Source organism: Pristiophorus japonicus, chromosome 4 (assembly GCF_044704955.1).
Source record: "Pristiophorus japonicus isolate sPriJap1 chromosome 4, sPriJap1.hap1, whole genome shotgun sequence".
In the NCBI taxonomy this organism is placed as follows: domain Eukaryota; kingdom Metazoa; phylum Chordata; class Chondrichthyes; family Pristiophoridae; genus Pristiophorus; species Pristiophorus japonicus.
This window is the reverse complement of record NC_091980.1, coordinates 28219719-28232097: the sequence shown is the minus strand read 5'-3', so window position 1 is coordinate 28232097 and position 12379 is coordinate 28219719. Positions and strand designations below refer to the sequence as shown.

Here is a 12379-nt window from a genome sequence, read left to right as displayed (position 1 = left end):
GAGTGCACACTCCCGAAAGATCAAAGGTTTCCGAGGACTCAGAAACTGATTGGGACACTTACTCCACCAAGGCGTGGGCCAGGGATTCGATGTTCTCCCGGTCTAAGTTTGTGGTTGGTTCATCCAGCGCAAGAATTCCACAGTTCAGGCAAAAGGTCTCCGCCAATGCCAGACGGATAATGAGTGAAGCAAGGACCTGAAATGGAATATGACCATAAATCAAAGAGGACCGAGGTCGGCAATTTACATTAAACCTGCATTACAGAGCACATTCATCTAATTGAGACTTCAACAAACGTTCAAATTAACACCATTTGTTTCGTGGTTGGAGTAATGTTCTTTGAAGGATTTACTTGACTGTCGAGTCTCTACCATGAAGTAATCACCAATCACCAACATGGCTGTCGGCCGTGGCTCAGAGTAGCACTCTTCCCTCTGAGTCAGCAGGTTGTGGGTTCAAGTCCCACTCCAAAGAGTTGGCCACATTTTTCTAGGCTTGTGTGGCGTATAAACACCACCATGGGCCTGCTAGGCTGAATGGCCAGTTTATACTTTGTAATACATATTTACTATTGAACCAAAATTAACTTGAGAGGGGAGATTGTGACAAAAATAGCATATTTTGTCCAGATTTCTTTCTGGTTTCTCCAGGGTTAAGGCAGATGCTCTTAAAAATAACTTCTGCCTTCGTTTTTCAAACAACATCTGCTGTTAATATGTTAAGTGCAACAACCCAATTATTAGGGTAATGCCATTATCAGTGTGTCGCATCACATTTAGCCCCGCCCACTATCCCAGTGAGCGTATAGCAACCTACGGCTGCAGTATTCTCACCCAATTTAATTTGAAAATGTTAGCCTTGAGCAAATGCTGTGAGTCAGCAAGAGTGAAAACTGGGAGTTCTCAAAAGAAAAACGGAATTTTGTTAATTTCAATAATGAAGCTTAGTTATTAAATAGGAAATGTACTGAATTTTAGAACAGAGCTTTCAGAAAAAATTGCATAAGCAGATCCTGGTCAATTTGAATAGGATTGCTGGACTCCTACTATCTAAGAAGTATTTTAGGTCAAGAAATGTCAAGTTTATATAAATATATGTGGGTCTAAAAGAGACTAATCTAATTAGCCTGTTGGAGTAGGAATGTTATACAAAGAAGCCTCTTGGCAGTATCTTGATGACCAAGTGAATAACTGATGGTTAAAATTCACAGACATATGCTTGGGGGGGGTGGGGGGAATATTACGATCAGAGGCTTCCTTCAGACAAATGCCTCCGACCCAAAATGTTTTTACAAAAATACCCGATGGTCCTGGAGGCGCCTTCGATTCCGGTCGAAGGCCTTCATTCCATGCGTAGCGTACAGGGAGATGTCTTCCCCGTACGTATGAAAATGCTGGAGTCTCATGGGCCTGGACCACCAATCACTCTGCAGTATTCTCATTGATAAAAATCAAAACTCCGTTTGTGTAACTTCCCATTACTATCAATGAGAATAAACCCCTAAAACATAACATAATAAATAAAAAAACACCCCACATATTTAAAATTAATTGAAATTAAAGTTAATTAAATGTTTTAGAAAAATAAATTTTTTTTGATTTTTTTTTTAAATGTGCTTTAATAGCGTTTAAAATAAACTTACCTTAATGGACAGGGTTTTTAACTATAAAAATGTGTATTTAAATGTAATTTTTATATGTTTTAAAACTTTTACGCTAGTAAAAGTAAGCTATGCACATGCTTACCAGGCGTAAGAGTTTGAAGGACATTCGCTGAGCACGAGTTGGGAAAATAGCCCAATCTCTCTCGCGCGAATGTCCTTCTCCCGGGGATGCGGAGGATCTGTCAAGAAAAGCCGGTTTTCGACGCATGTACATCGTGCCCCGAAAACCAGCTTTTGTGCACTTTGTACGGACCCGGTGAGGCCGGAATTTTTAGCACATTAAAAAAACACACAGGTTGGTTAAAGGGAACAATTCAGACCATTTCAAAATGTAGATCAAGCCAGAAAGGCTGACCATTAAAGAAAGATCACACGAGGGAACCAGCAGATGTTGTTTGAAAGACGAAGGCAGAAGTCTAAACATAGAGACATATTGGAAAGAAATTGGTGCTCAAAAGAAACAGTTAACTACATACAAGACAAATCGGGAAAACTGAAATGGTGAAAATACCAGAACCTCTTCATTGCACTTCAGAAAAAGCTGAAACTGACACACCCCAAAGGAAAACTGGGTTAGCCAATCACCTACATGATTGGAGAGGCAATATTTTATTCTATACCTCAGACCACAGATTGGGAAAATATTGCCTTTTGTTTCATGGCGTGGACTACGAATACTGAAGCACTTATGCACTGAAACGGATGAGATCTGCTGTATACCTTCTGTCCAGCGCTGTACCTTCCTCTCATGTCCAATGCCGTGTCCCCCTTCACCATTACAACGCGATAATTGTAATTCCTCCTTTTGTCACTGGCTGACACATTTTCATCAGCATCAGAACGGATCTCAATATATTCAATATCTATTGAAAGAAAGCACAGGGGTTGTCTTAATTATCCAAAGAAAAACCGCCAAGCATATTACTCCACTGCTACTTAACTTTCAGCAGTGTGTGTGACCTGAAGCAGGGATGGGAATCGTAATGCAAAAGGGGAAAAAAAAAGGAAACATGACAGTTTGTTTAAAAAAATAGTGTGTTATGCAAAGATATCTATTCTATTGCAGAATATAGTGTTCTGGTAACTGCAATTTGTCAAGTACAGAAGTAAATTAGTGTACAGCAGAAAGTCCACCTTAAATGAAAAACTTGCATTTATATAGCGCACGTCATGGCCTCAGGATGTCCCAAAAAGCTTTACAGCAATGAAGTACTTTTTAAATGTAGTCATTGTTATAATGTAAGAAATGCGGCAGCCAATTTATGCTCAGCAAGCTCCCACAATGCAGCAATGTGATAATGAGCAGATAATCTGTTTGTGATGTCGGTTGAGGGGTAAATATTGGCCAGGACACTGGGGATAACTCTCCTGCTCTTCAAAATAATGCCCTGGGATCTTTTACATCCACCTGAGAGCACAGACGGCCTTGGGTTGAACATCTCATCCGAAAGATGGCACCTCTGACAGTGCAGCACTCCCTCAGTACTGTACTAGAGTGTCAGCCTAATCAGAGGTGAGAGTGCTACCAACTGAGCCATGGTTGACATGCAACATTTTCTTCAGAATAATGGTTCGAAGATTAGATATATTGGCAGTAAATGTAGGTAGTGGCAAATGCTTTCGTGAAATATGAATTCAAACGTGAGTATTCTTTAAATAATTTCCAAACATCTGATTTGCTCATCTTTAAATGAAACAATGAAGAATTTGCATTTATATTGAGTTTTTCATAACTTCAGTTGATCACAAAGTGTGTTACAACCAATTAATTACTTTTGAAGAATGGTAGCTGTTGTTTTCTAGTCAAAGGCGGCTGCCAATGTGAGCACCGCAAGGTCCTACAAACAGCACGGAGATAAATGACAAGTTCATCTGTTTTGGTGGTGTTGCTTGAGGAATAAACGTTAGCCAGGAGAAAAGCATGTTCCAGAACACTGGAAACCACCATCAGATGTAATCATCATCTTCATAGGTAGTCCCTTGAAATCAAGGAAGACTTGCTTCCGCTCCAAAAGGGAGTTCTCAGGTAGCTGTACAGTCCAATGCGGGAATTACAGTCTCTAACAGGTGGGACAGACAGTGGTTGAAGGAACGGGTGGATGGGGAGTCTGGTTTGCCGCACTCTCCTTCCGCTGTCTGCACTTGGTTTCCGCATGCTCTTGGCGACGAGACTCGAGGTGCTCAGCACCCTCCCGGATGCTCTTCCTCCACTTTGGGTGGTCTTGGGCCAGGGATTCCAAGGTGCTGGTGGGGATGCTGCACTTTATCAAGGAGTCTTTGAGGGTATCCTTGAAACATTTCCTCTGCCCGCCTGTGGCTCCCTTGCCATGCCGGAGCTCCGAGTAAAGCGCTTGTTTAGGGAGTCTCGTGTCGGGCATGCGGACGATGTGGCCCGCCCAAAGGAGCTGGTCGAGCATGGACAGTGCTTCAATGCTAGGGATGTTGGCCTGATCGAGAACACGGCTGTTGGTGCGTCTATCCCCGAAGGGGATTTGCAAAATCTTACGGAGGCAGCGCTAGTGGTACTTCTCCAGACCCTTGAGATGTCTGCTGTATATAGTCCGCGTCTCTGAGCCATAGAGGACGGCGGATGTCACTACTGCCCTGTAGACCATAAGCTTGGTGTTAGATTTGAGGTCCTGGTCTTCCTCAGGTGACCGAAGGCTGCGCTGGCACATTGGAGGCGGTGTTGGACCCAGTCATTGATGTCTGCCCTTGTTGATAGTAGGCTCCCGGGGTATGAAAAATGGTCCACATTGTCCAAGGCTGAGTCGTGGATTTTGATGACCGGGGGGTGGGGGGGCTGTGCCGTGCGGCAGGGTCACATTGATGGAAGACCTTTGTCTTACGAATGTTGGTGTGGCCCATGCTTTTATATGTCTTGGCGAAGGTGTTCGACCTGAGTGTGCGCAGAATGCAAGCGTCGTCCACGTTCTGTAGTTCGATGAGAGGATGGGACGACCTTGGATCTAGCCTGGAGGCGGCGAAGGTTGAATAGGTTCCCATTGGTTCTATAGTTTAGTTCCACTCCAGCAAGGAGCTTGTTGAGAGCGAGATGAAGCATTGCAGCAAGGAAGATAGAGAAGAGCACTGGTGCGATTACACAGCCCTGCTTGACCCTGGTCCAGATGTGGATTAGATCTGTGGTGGATCTGTTGGTCAGGATCATGGCTTGCATATCATTGTGGAGCAGGCGGTGACAAACTTTTAGGGGCAGCCGAAACCGAGGAGGATGCTCCAGTTCCTTACAGTCAACAGCGTCAAAGATTTTTGTGAGGTCAAAGAAGGCCATGTACAAGGATTGATGCTGTTCCCTGCATTTCTCTTGCAGTTGTCACGCGGTGAAGATCATGTCTGTTGTACCCCTTAGTGGACGGAATCCACATTGCGACCCTGGGAGGAGCTCTTCAGCCACAGGGAGAAGAGATTGAGGAGGATTCTTGCGATTACTTTTCCAGTGGCCAACAGCAGGGAGATTCTTCTATAGTTACTGCAGTTGGACTTGTCCCCTTTTTTAAAGATGGTTTCAATTACTGCATCTATCAGATCTCTTGGCATGCTCTCCTCCTTCCAGACAAGACAGATGAGGTGATGCATTCATGCTAATAGTGCTTCACCACTATACTTTAGTGCCTTGGTGGGGATTCCATCTGCTCCTGTCATCTTGTTATTCTTGAGCTGACGGATGGCCTTTTCTACCTCGTGCAGGGCTGGGGTTTTGTGGAGATGGTGGCGTTTTAGCATACTGTGGGATGGAGTCGAGGACACTCACGTCGAAGACAAGAGTCTCGGTTAAGGAGATCTTCGAAGTGCCCCTTCCAATGGGCGCTGACCGCCTCGGTGTCCGTCATGAGTGCATCTCCGTTCTTGGCCAGCAGTGGGGTGGGGCCTTGGGCCGTAGGTGGTCTTAACTGCGCTTAAGAAGCCTCGCACGTAGTGGTTGTCGGCCAGCTGCTGGATCTCCTGTGCTTTCTCCACCCACCATCTATTCTTTAGGTCATCGGCCAATTATAAAAGCTAAAAACAAGTCCATGTCAAGAAGGCAGATTACCTTAATAGGGAATCAATTATTAAAGATGAAATAGCAGCGCATTTGGAAAGCAGTGACAGGATCGGTCCAAGTCAGCATGGATTTATGAAAGGGAAATCATGCTTGACAAATCTTCTAGAATTTTTTGAGGATGTAACTAGTAGAGTGGACAAGGGAGAACCAGTGGATGTGGTGTATTTGGACTTTTAAAAGGCTTTTGACAAGGTCTCACAAGAGATTGGTGTGCAAAATTAAAGCACATGGTATTGGGGGTAATGTACGGACGTGGATAGAGAACTGGTTGGCAGACAAGAAGCAGAGAGTCGGGATAATCGGGTTCTTTTCAGAATGGCAGGCAGTGACTAGTGGAGTGTCGCAGGGCTCAGTGCTGGGACCCCAGCTATTTACAATATACATTAATGATTTAGATGAAGGAATTGAGTGTAATATCTCCAAGTTTGCAGATGACACTAAACTGGGTGGCGGTGTGAGCTGTGAGGAGGATGCTAAGAGGCTGCAGGGTGACTTGGACAGGTTAGGTGAGTGGGCAAATGCATGGCAGATGCAGTATAATGTGAATAAATGTGAGGTTATCCACTTTGGGGGCCAAAAACACAAAGGCAGAATATTATCTAAATGGCGGCAGATTAGGAAAGGGGGAGGTGCAACGAGACCTGGGTGTCATGGTTCATCAGTCACTGAAAGTTGGCATGCAGGTACAGCAAGTGGCGAAGAAGGCAAATGGTATGTTGGCCTTCATAGCGAGGGGATTTGAGTATAGGAGCAGGGAGATCTTACTGCAGTTGTACAGGGCCTTGGTGAGGCCTCACCTGGAAAATTGTGTCCAGTTTTGGTCTCCTAATCTGATGAAGGATATTCTTGCTAATGAGGAAGTGCAGCGAAGGTTGACTAGACTGATTCCCGGGATGGCGAGACTGACATATGAGGAGAGACTGGATCAACTGGGCCTTTATACACTGGAGTTTAGAAGGATGAGAGGGGATCTCATAGAAACTTACAAGATTCTGACGGAACTGGACAGGTTGGATGCGGGAAGAATGTTCCCGATGATGGGGAAGTCCAGAACTAGGGGACACAGTCTTAGGATAAAGGGTAGGTCATTTAGGACTGAGATGAGGAGAAACTTCTTCACTCAGAGAGTTGTTAACCTGTGGAATTCCCTACCACAGAGAGTTGTTGAGGCCAGTTCATTGGATGTATTCAAGAGGGAGTTAGATATGGCCCTTACGGCTAAAGGGATCAAGGGGTATGGAGAGAAAGCAGGAAAGGGGTACTGAGGGAATGATCAGCCATGATCTTATTGAATGGTGATGCAGGCTCGAAGGGCCTACTCCTGCATCTATTTTCTATGTTTCTATGAATCAGAGTCGAAGTATTATGAGGGATAGTCGTCACAGTGTCAGCTGTGGCTCAGTGGGTAGCAAACTCGCCTCTGAGTCAGAAGGTTGTCGGTTCAAGTCGCACTCCAGGAACTTGAGCACATTAAAATCTAGGTTGACACTCCAATCCAGTGCTGAGGGTGTGCTGCACTATCGGAGTTGCTGTCTTTCGGATGAGATGTTAAACTGAGGCCCTTCTGCTCTCTCAGGTGGACGCAAAAGATCCCATACCACTATTTTGAAGAAGAGCAGGGGAGTTATTCCCGGTGTCCTGGCCAATATTTATCCCTCAATCAACATAACAAAAGCAGATTATCTGATCATTATCACATTGCTGTTTGTGGAAGATTGCTGTGCACAAGTTGGCTGCCGCATGTCCCACATTACAACAGTGACTACACTTCAAAGAGAACTTAATTGGCTGTAAAGTGCTTTGAGATGCCCGGTAGGCGTGAAAGTCGGTGTAGAAATGTAAACCTTTCTTTTTAAGTGTAGTAAGCACAAAATAAGGAGGACAATTTATTCCTGGATTAATAAGTACTATGCTTGGATCAGCAATTTTTTTTGAAATGGGAAGTAGTGTGGTACTTTAAAATTCTATATTTCGATTACATATATATTTATTTTGAAATTGTGGATCAAACTATGCCTTCATGGAATTTGCAGAGAAATGTTAATTGGAACGTGATCAATACCCCTTCTGGCTGGGTTTCAAACTTGAAGCTAATTTCCTTGAACTCCCCCTTTCATCCCAAAGCAAGGAAGCCCAACTTCTTAAATCACTGATACCCTAAAATCACGTTTGTTTCTTTCCTCTGTAACCCATCGCGAGCTTCTACGCTGGGAACAGAAACTGTGAATGACACCCTCAGCGTATCTTGCGTTGTACCTTGACCTCTGTACGTGCTCCGCCACAGGTCACGGATAATTTTGTTGATTTCTTCCATCTTCATGCTGTGGAATCTCATGATGGCTCTAGAAAAAAATTGAAACCAGGAAATATAAGTATCACATTAACCGGCCTCACCTCCTTGTGTCTGTTGAGCATGTCCTTCTATCACAAACTGCCACAAGATGCAAGATGAAATCTATATTTTTATACGTAATTTTATGTATTAGCATTGCGGTGGCCCTAGTACACACCAACTCACTTACAATGGTGAAAGAGAGCATGATGCCAATCCGAACACTTTCCACCTTCAGTGCTGAGTTTCAACAACATTTCCTGTATATACTGCCCTCTATATATTTGGATTAAATATGCATTTGCAGTGCATCGGTCCATCCAAAACTGTCTAAGCACTTTAATAGTGTCTGTACCAAAATACCTAATCGGCACTTCTCCAGAAACTGCAAATAACGAACTTCTAATCGGTCACCTTGAAGTATCCTCTTTTCCAATGAATGTTAGATCAATTTGTGTAACCTTTCTTCATAATGTAAATGAGTGAATGCGTGAATACAGTCCCCAAATCCTCCCCCCCATCCCCACCCAAAATATAGAGGCAGATAAAGGACGGATGCAATGGCAAGTTACACTGTACTGCCTCGAAATTAATCCCAGTTTGAAACTCACATTAAAAGAATGGGCTTGCATATAATAAATATATAAAACCACTTCACGTCCTCTGATGTCTCAAAGCAATTCATTCAATTAATTATTTTTTGAAATGCAGTCACCATTGTTATGTAGGCAAACACGGTTAGAGACATGACAGAATGGTAATATTCAAATAAGAATGCACAACATACATAATAAATTAAAATTACTTGATAATTGGACTTGGAATTGTACCAAGGGCTTACTGTGCCATTTTAATCTGAATGATTCATTCAAACATTGAGAGCAAAAATAAATTGGATTTATCAGGTGCAGACCGTATTTTAAAAGAAAAACGTAGAAGAGTTAGAAATCTGTTTCCATGATGATCACCATCATGACTGGTATGCAACACATGACATCGCACAAGAATATGCATGCACAATAATGGTGTCCCCAATTTCGGAGGCCGACACAAATAGTTACATTTCCAGTTGCACAGTAGACTTCGACAGGATAGCTCGAAATATCTTTTAGACCTAACTATTTCATGTAGAATGTGATGAATGTATGATATGGCCTGTCAAGTGAGGCAGTGGTTGGGGGAGGGGTGCTGATTAGATTGAGAAAATCATGGGAGAATTTGATGAGCAAGTGGTGAAAGATTTGATCGCGTAATACGGGAGCTTTCGCGGAATGTATCTCTCGGACACCTCGGCTGGCAAGGTGGGTAGCGATGGTTTTTTCTGGTCCTGTACATTCCTGCGTAGATTGAATTCCTAGCTGCGGAGTTTGCCAGTGGTTCTGCAGGCCAACACTCTTTAGGTCTTGTAATAAACAAGAAAGGTTAGGGCTTCCCATTTCATGTTATTTTTATTCAAACATGTGTATGAACATGGTGCAAAGACTATAACTTTTAATGGATGCATGTAGCACCATCAAAAAAGGCGTTGGACTTTCTGCATTTACTGTTCAGCTCTCTAGAGGTTGCGAGATGACTCAAATTACCGATCGCAAGAACCTGACATCTCCAACACAATATTTATCTGATTTAAAAGAAAACAAAGATGCAATCAATGTGCTTTTTTTTCTTAACCAAAGTCGAGTAGTTTTTGTGAGCTGACAGAAATGAGTCACACAACTTTTCCAAACTTCGCTGTGTACAAAGAATCTCTGACACTGCAATTAAACAGAAACGTAGTTACATCATTCCTCAAAAATAAGCTGTATCTTTTTGTAATCAAAAGAAATCTCCCCATATAAATACCCTACTGATGAAATAAAGATAAAGCAGGACATGATTTGGACTTGTTAAAGATGGAAACTTCCGCAAGTGGATATGGAATTCAATTGCGGCTACAAGGCTACTGCTGATGTGATGTCAGTTCTTACAGTGGAATTAGTGTCGTACCAGAGCTATGTCGACACAGGATGAGTAAAGCACTATTTTAGAATTGTAAAATCTCGCTTTTATTTTCAGTCTTTACGAGCGGGATCTCCCATCACATTGCTGACAGGAAGTGCCCGAGGCAGATGGGAGCTGTAGAAAGGTTCTGCACGGGGGGAACAAAAGTTTTGGGGGCCTGGGGCAGCATGCACGGTTTATTGAAAGGAGCCATGGAAAAATTAAAGAACGCATGTTTGTATGTAACTGGGCCGGGGCCCTGAGCAAGGCCTCTGAAGCGTGTTCTTCCCCCACCCACACCCCCACAGTGGCAAGACAAGGTTTTCCCCACAGTGACCAGAGATGCAGCAGTGGGATCTTTATGAATGGGGCTGAACGGTGTGTCCCAGGCCATGGAGCATGGCTGGAGGTCCAGAAAGAGCAGGGATAAAAGGCAAGAGGGGCCAAATTAAAAATAAACAATTTAAAATTAAAAAAGGTGAGGGAAATAAATTTTAAATTAAAACTGATGTTTGAATTCACTTAGCTGAGCGCAAACCCAAGGTGGCAGACACAGCCTCTGAAAACCCAGGAAACTGTGCTATCCATGTGTGAAAGTCGGGGAACTGGAGCTCTTGAAGCTCCATGCAATGGTGGAAGTGTGCAGCTGCAGGTTTGATGGGTTGCGGGGGGGGGGGGGGGGGGGGGGGGAAAGAGACTATGACATGAGTAGCAGCTCACTTAACAATCGAATATCCAATGCTTATGCCAACTGGAGGCATGGCAGAATGGCGATATCCAAATAAGAATGCATGGCATACATAGCAAATTTAATACCAGCAGTATCCTTATCAAACAAGGCTTGAAAAGTTGGATGTGGTCTTCCTTCCCATTTCAAAAGGAGTTGCTTGCTTTGGTTGTCAGGGAAATAAAATTATGCTCGGGAAAACAACTTGTCTTCAGTAATGAGACTTTGACGACCATCATCAGTACGATAATTCCCACTTGATGAGAAAAAAATAAAGAATGGGGTACTGAAGTTGCATGTTCAGCCATGAACTCATTGAATGGCGGTGCAGGCTAGAAGGGCCGAATGGCCTACTCCTGCACCTATTTTCTATGTTTCTATGTTTCTAAATAATTGGAGTGAACTTTTGGTATCCAAGGCAAGAGATGTTAATGTTGGAAAACTCATGTTTCTTATGTAACACTTAACCCTTTCGGGTACCAGTGCTGGCATCAAGTACTCTTGGGCCAGAAGCAATATAATTCGTAAAGCTCCAGCTCAAAAACGTGCTTCAGTTGCAACTTAAGAGCATGCGCTCTTGCATCAGTGTGATATTTCCATTTCAGTCACCAATCATCCTTAAGGACTCTATGGCATAGATAACTTTAATGACATTAACATGTATTTACAGGGAAGGCATAATTTAACATTTTAAACAAATTAAACACGGCACATGATTTTAAAATAATTGAGGTACATATTGTGTGTTAAGTATCTACTTTTGAGAACAAAGCACACAATATCAACCTTTTAAATCATTTAGCCTCAGAGATTCTATAAATCAAATACTTGAATCTCGAACATTACTGTGCTACGTGCAATCAAAGAACGGAACGGGATCTTTTCTGGTCACTCAGCATTTAATGATTGTTCAAATGCTGATTTAACCCAAGATTAATGATCAGGGATCTTCATCGCTTCTGGTAAAAGCATTATATAAAGGAGTCGTCATTTCCTGCCTTGATGGATCTCACCGGCCGACCAAACCCCGACTCACAACTGCTGTGTCAACGATCAGTTCAACTTTCAAAATTATAGAAAGTTCATTTTAAAGGCATTCCCTTGTAGTTGGAAAACGTAATGTAATATATATGTATATATTAAATGATTTTTACCGAGCTTTAAGAATACTATGTCCATCACCATCTCCAGAATCTCAATAGTAGACAGCATCACTCATTATATTCAATATAATTGAGGTCAAATTGTATAATAAAATGCACTTATATCATTTCCCTATAGTTTAGTGCAGTGCAGTCCAATACATTAGCCCCATGTGGCTAATTGGGAATCCAGGTGAGGCCAATTACCCTTCGGATTAAGAGTTCGCCAAATCATTGGGCATGTGATCTCAATACTCATTCACATGGTGTATGCATGTATACTTTGACCTTTTGTTGGATACATGTACCTGTATTGCATGAGTATGCGCGTTAATATTAGTGCACGTGGCTAAAACAGTGTCGCCGTAGCAGCACCTATGCCGGCTCATTGACTTCTATTGGACAATGCTGGCTTCGTGGAAAATACACCATCTAGTGCAGTCCTGAGCTTTATAAACCCGAACGGCAACA

At 42.9% G+C, this 12379-nt stretch overlaps 1 protein-coding gene across 2 annotated transcripts in view; it reads right to left on the bottom strand.

Moving 5' to 3' along the window:
* The window catches only part of rad50 (RAD50 homolog, double strand break repair protein), a 215150-nt gene that overhangs the window by 16783 nt on the left and 185988 nt on the right, over positions 1 to 12379 (bottom strand). For both annotated transcript variants that reach the window (XM_070878055.1, XM_070878056.1), the window contains exons 23-25: positions 7984 to 8069; positions 2385 to 2527; positions 63 to 196 (exon numbers count right to left, since the gene is read on the bottom strand). In XM_070878055.1, the coding sequence (XP_070734156.1) occupies positions 63 to 196; positions 2385 to 2527; positions 7984 to 8069 (363 nt within the window). The remainder of the gene's footprint in view (positions 1 to 62; positions 197 to 2384; positions 2528 to 7983; positions 8070 to 12379) is intronic.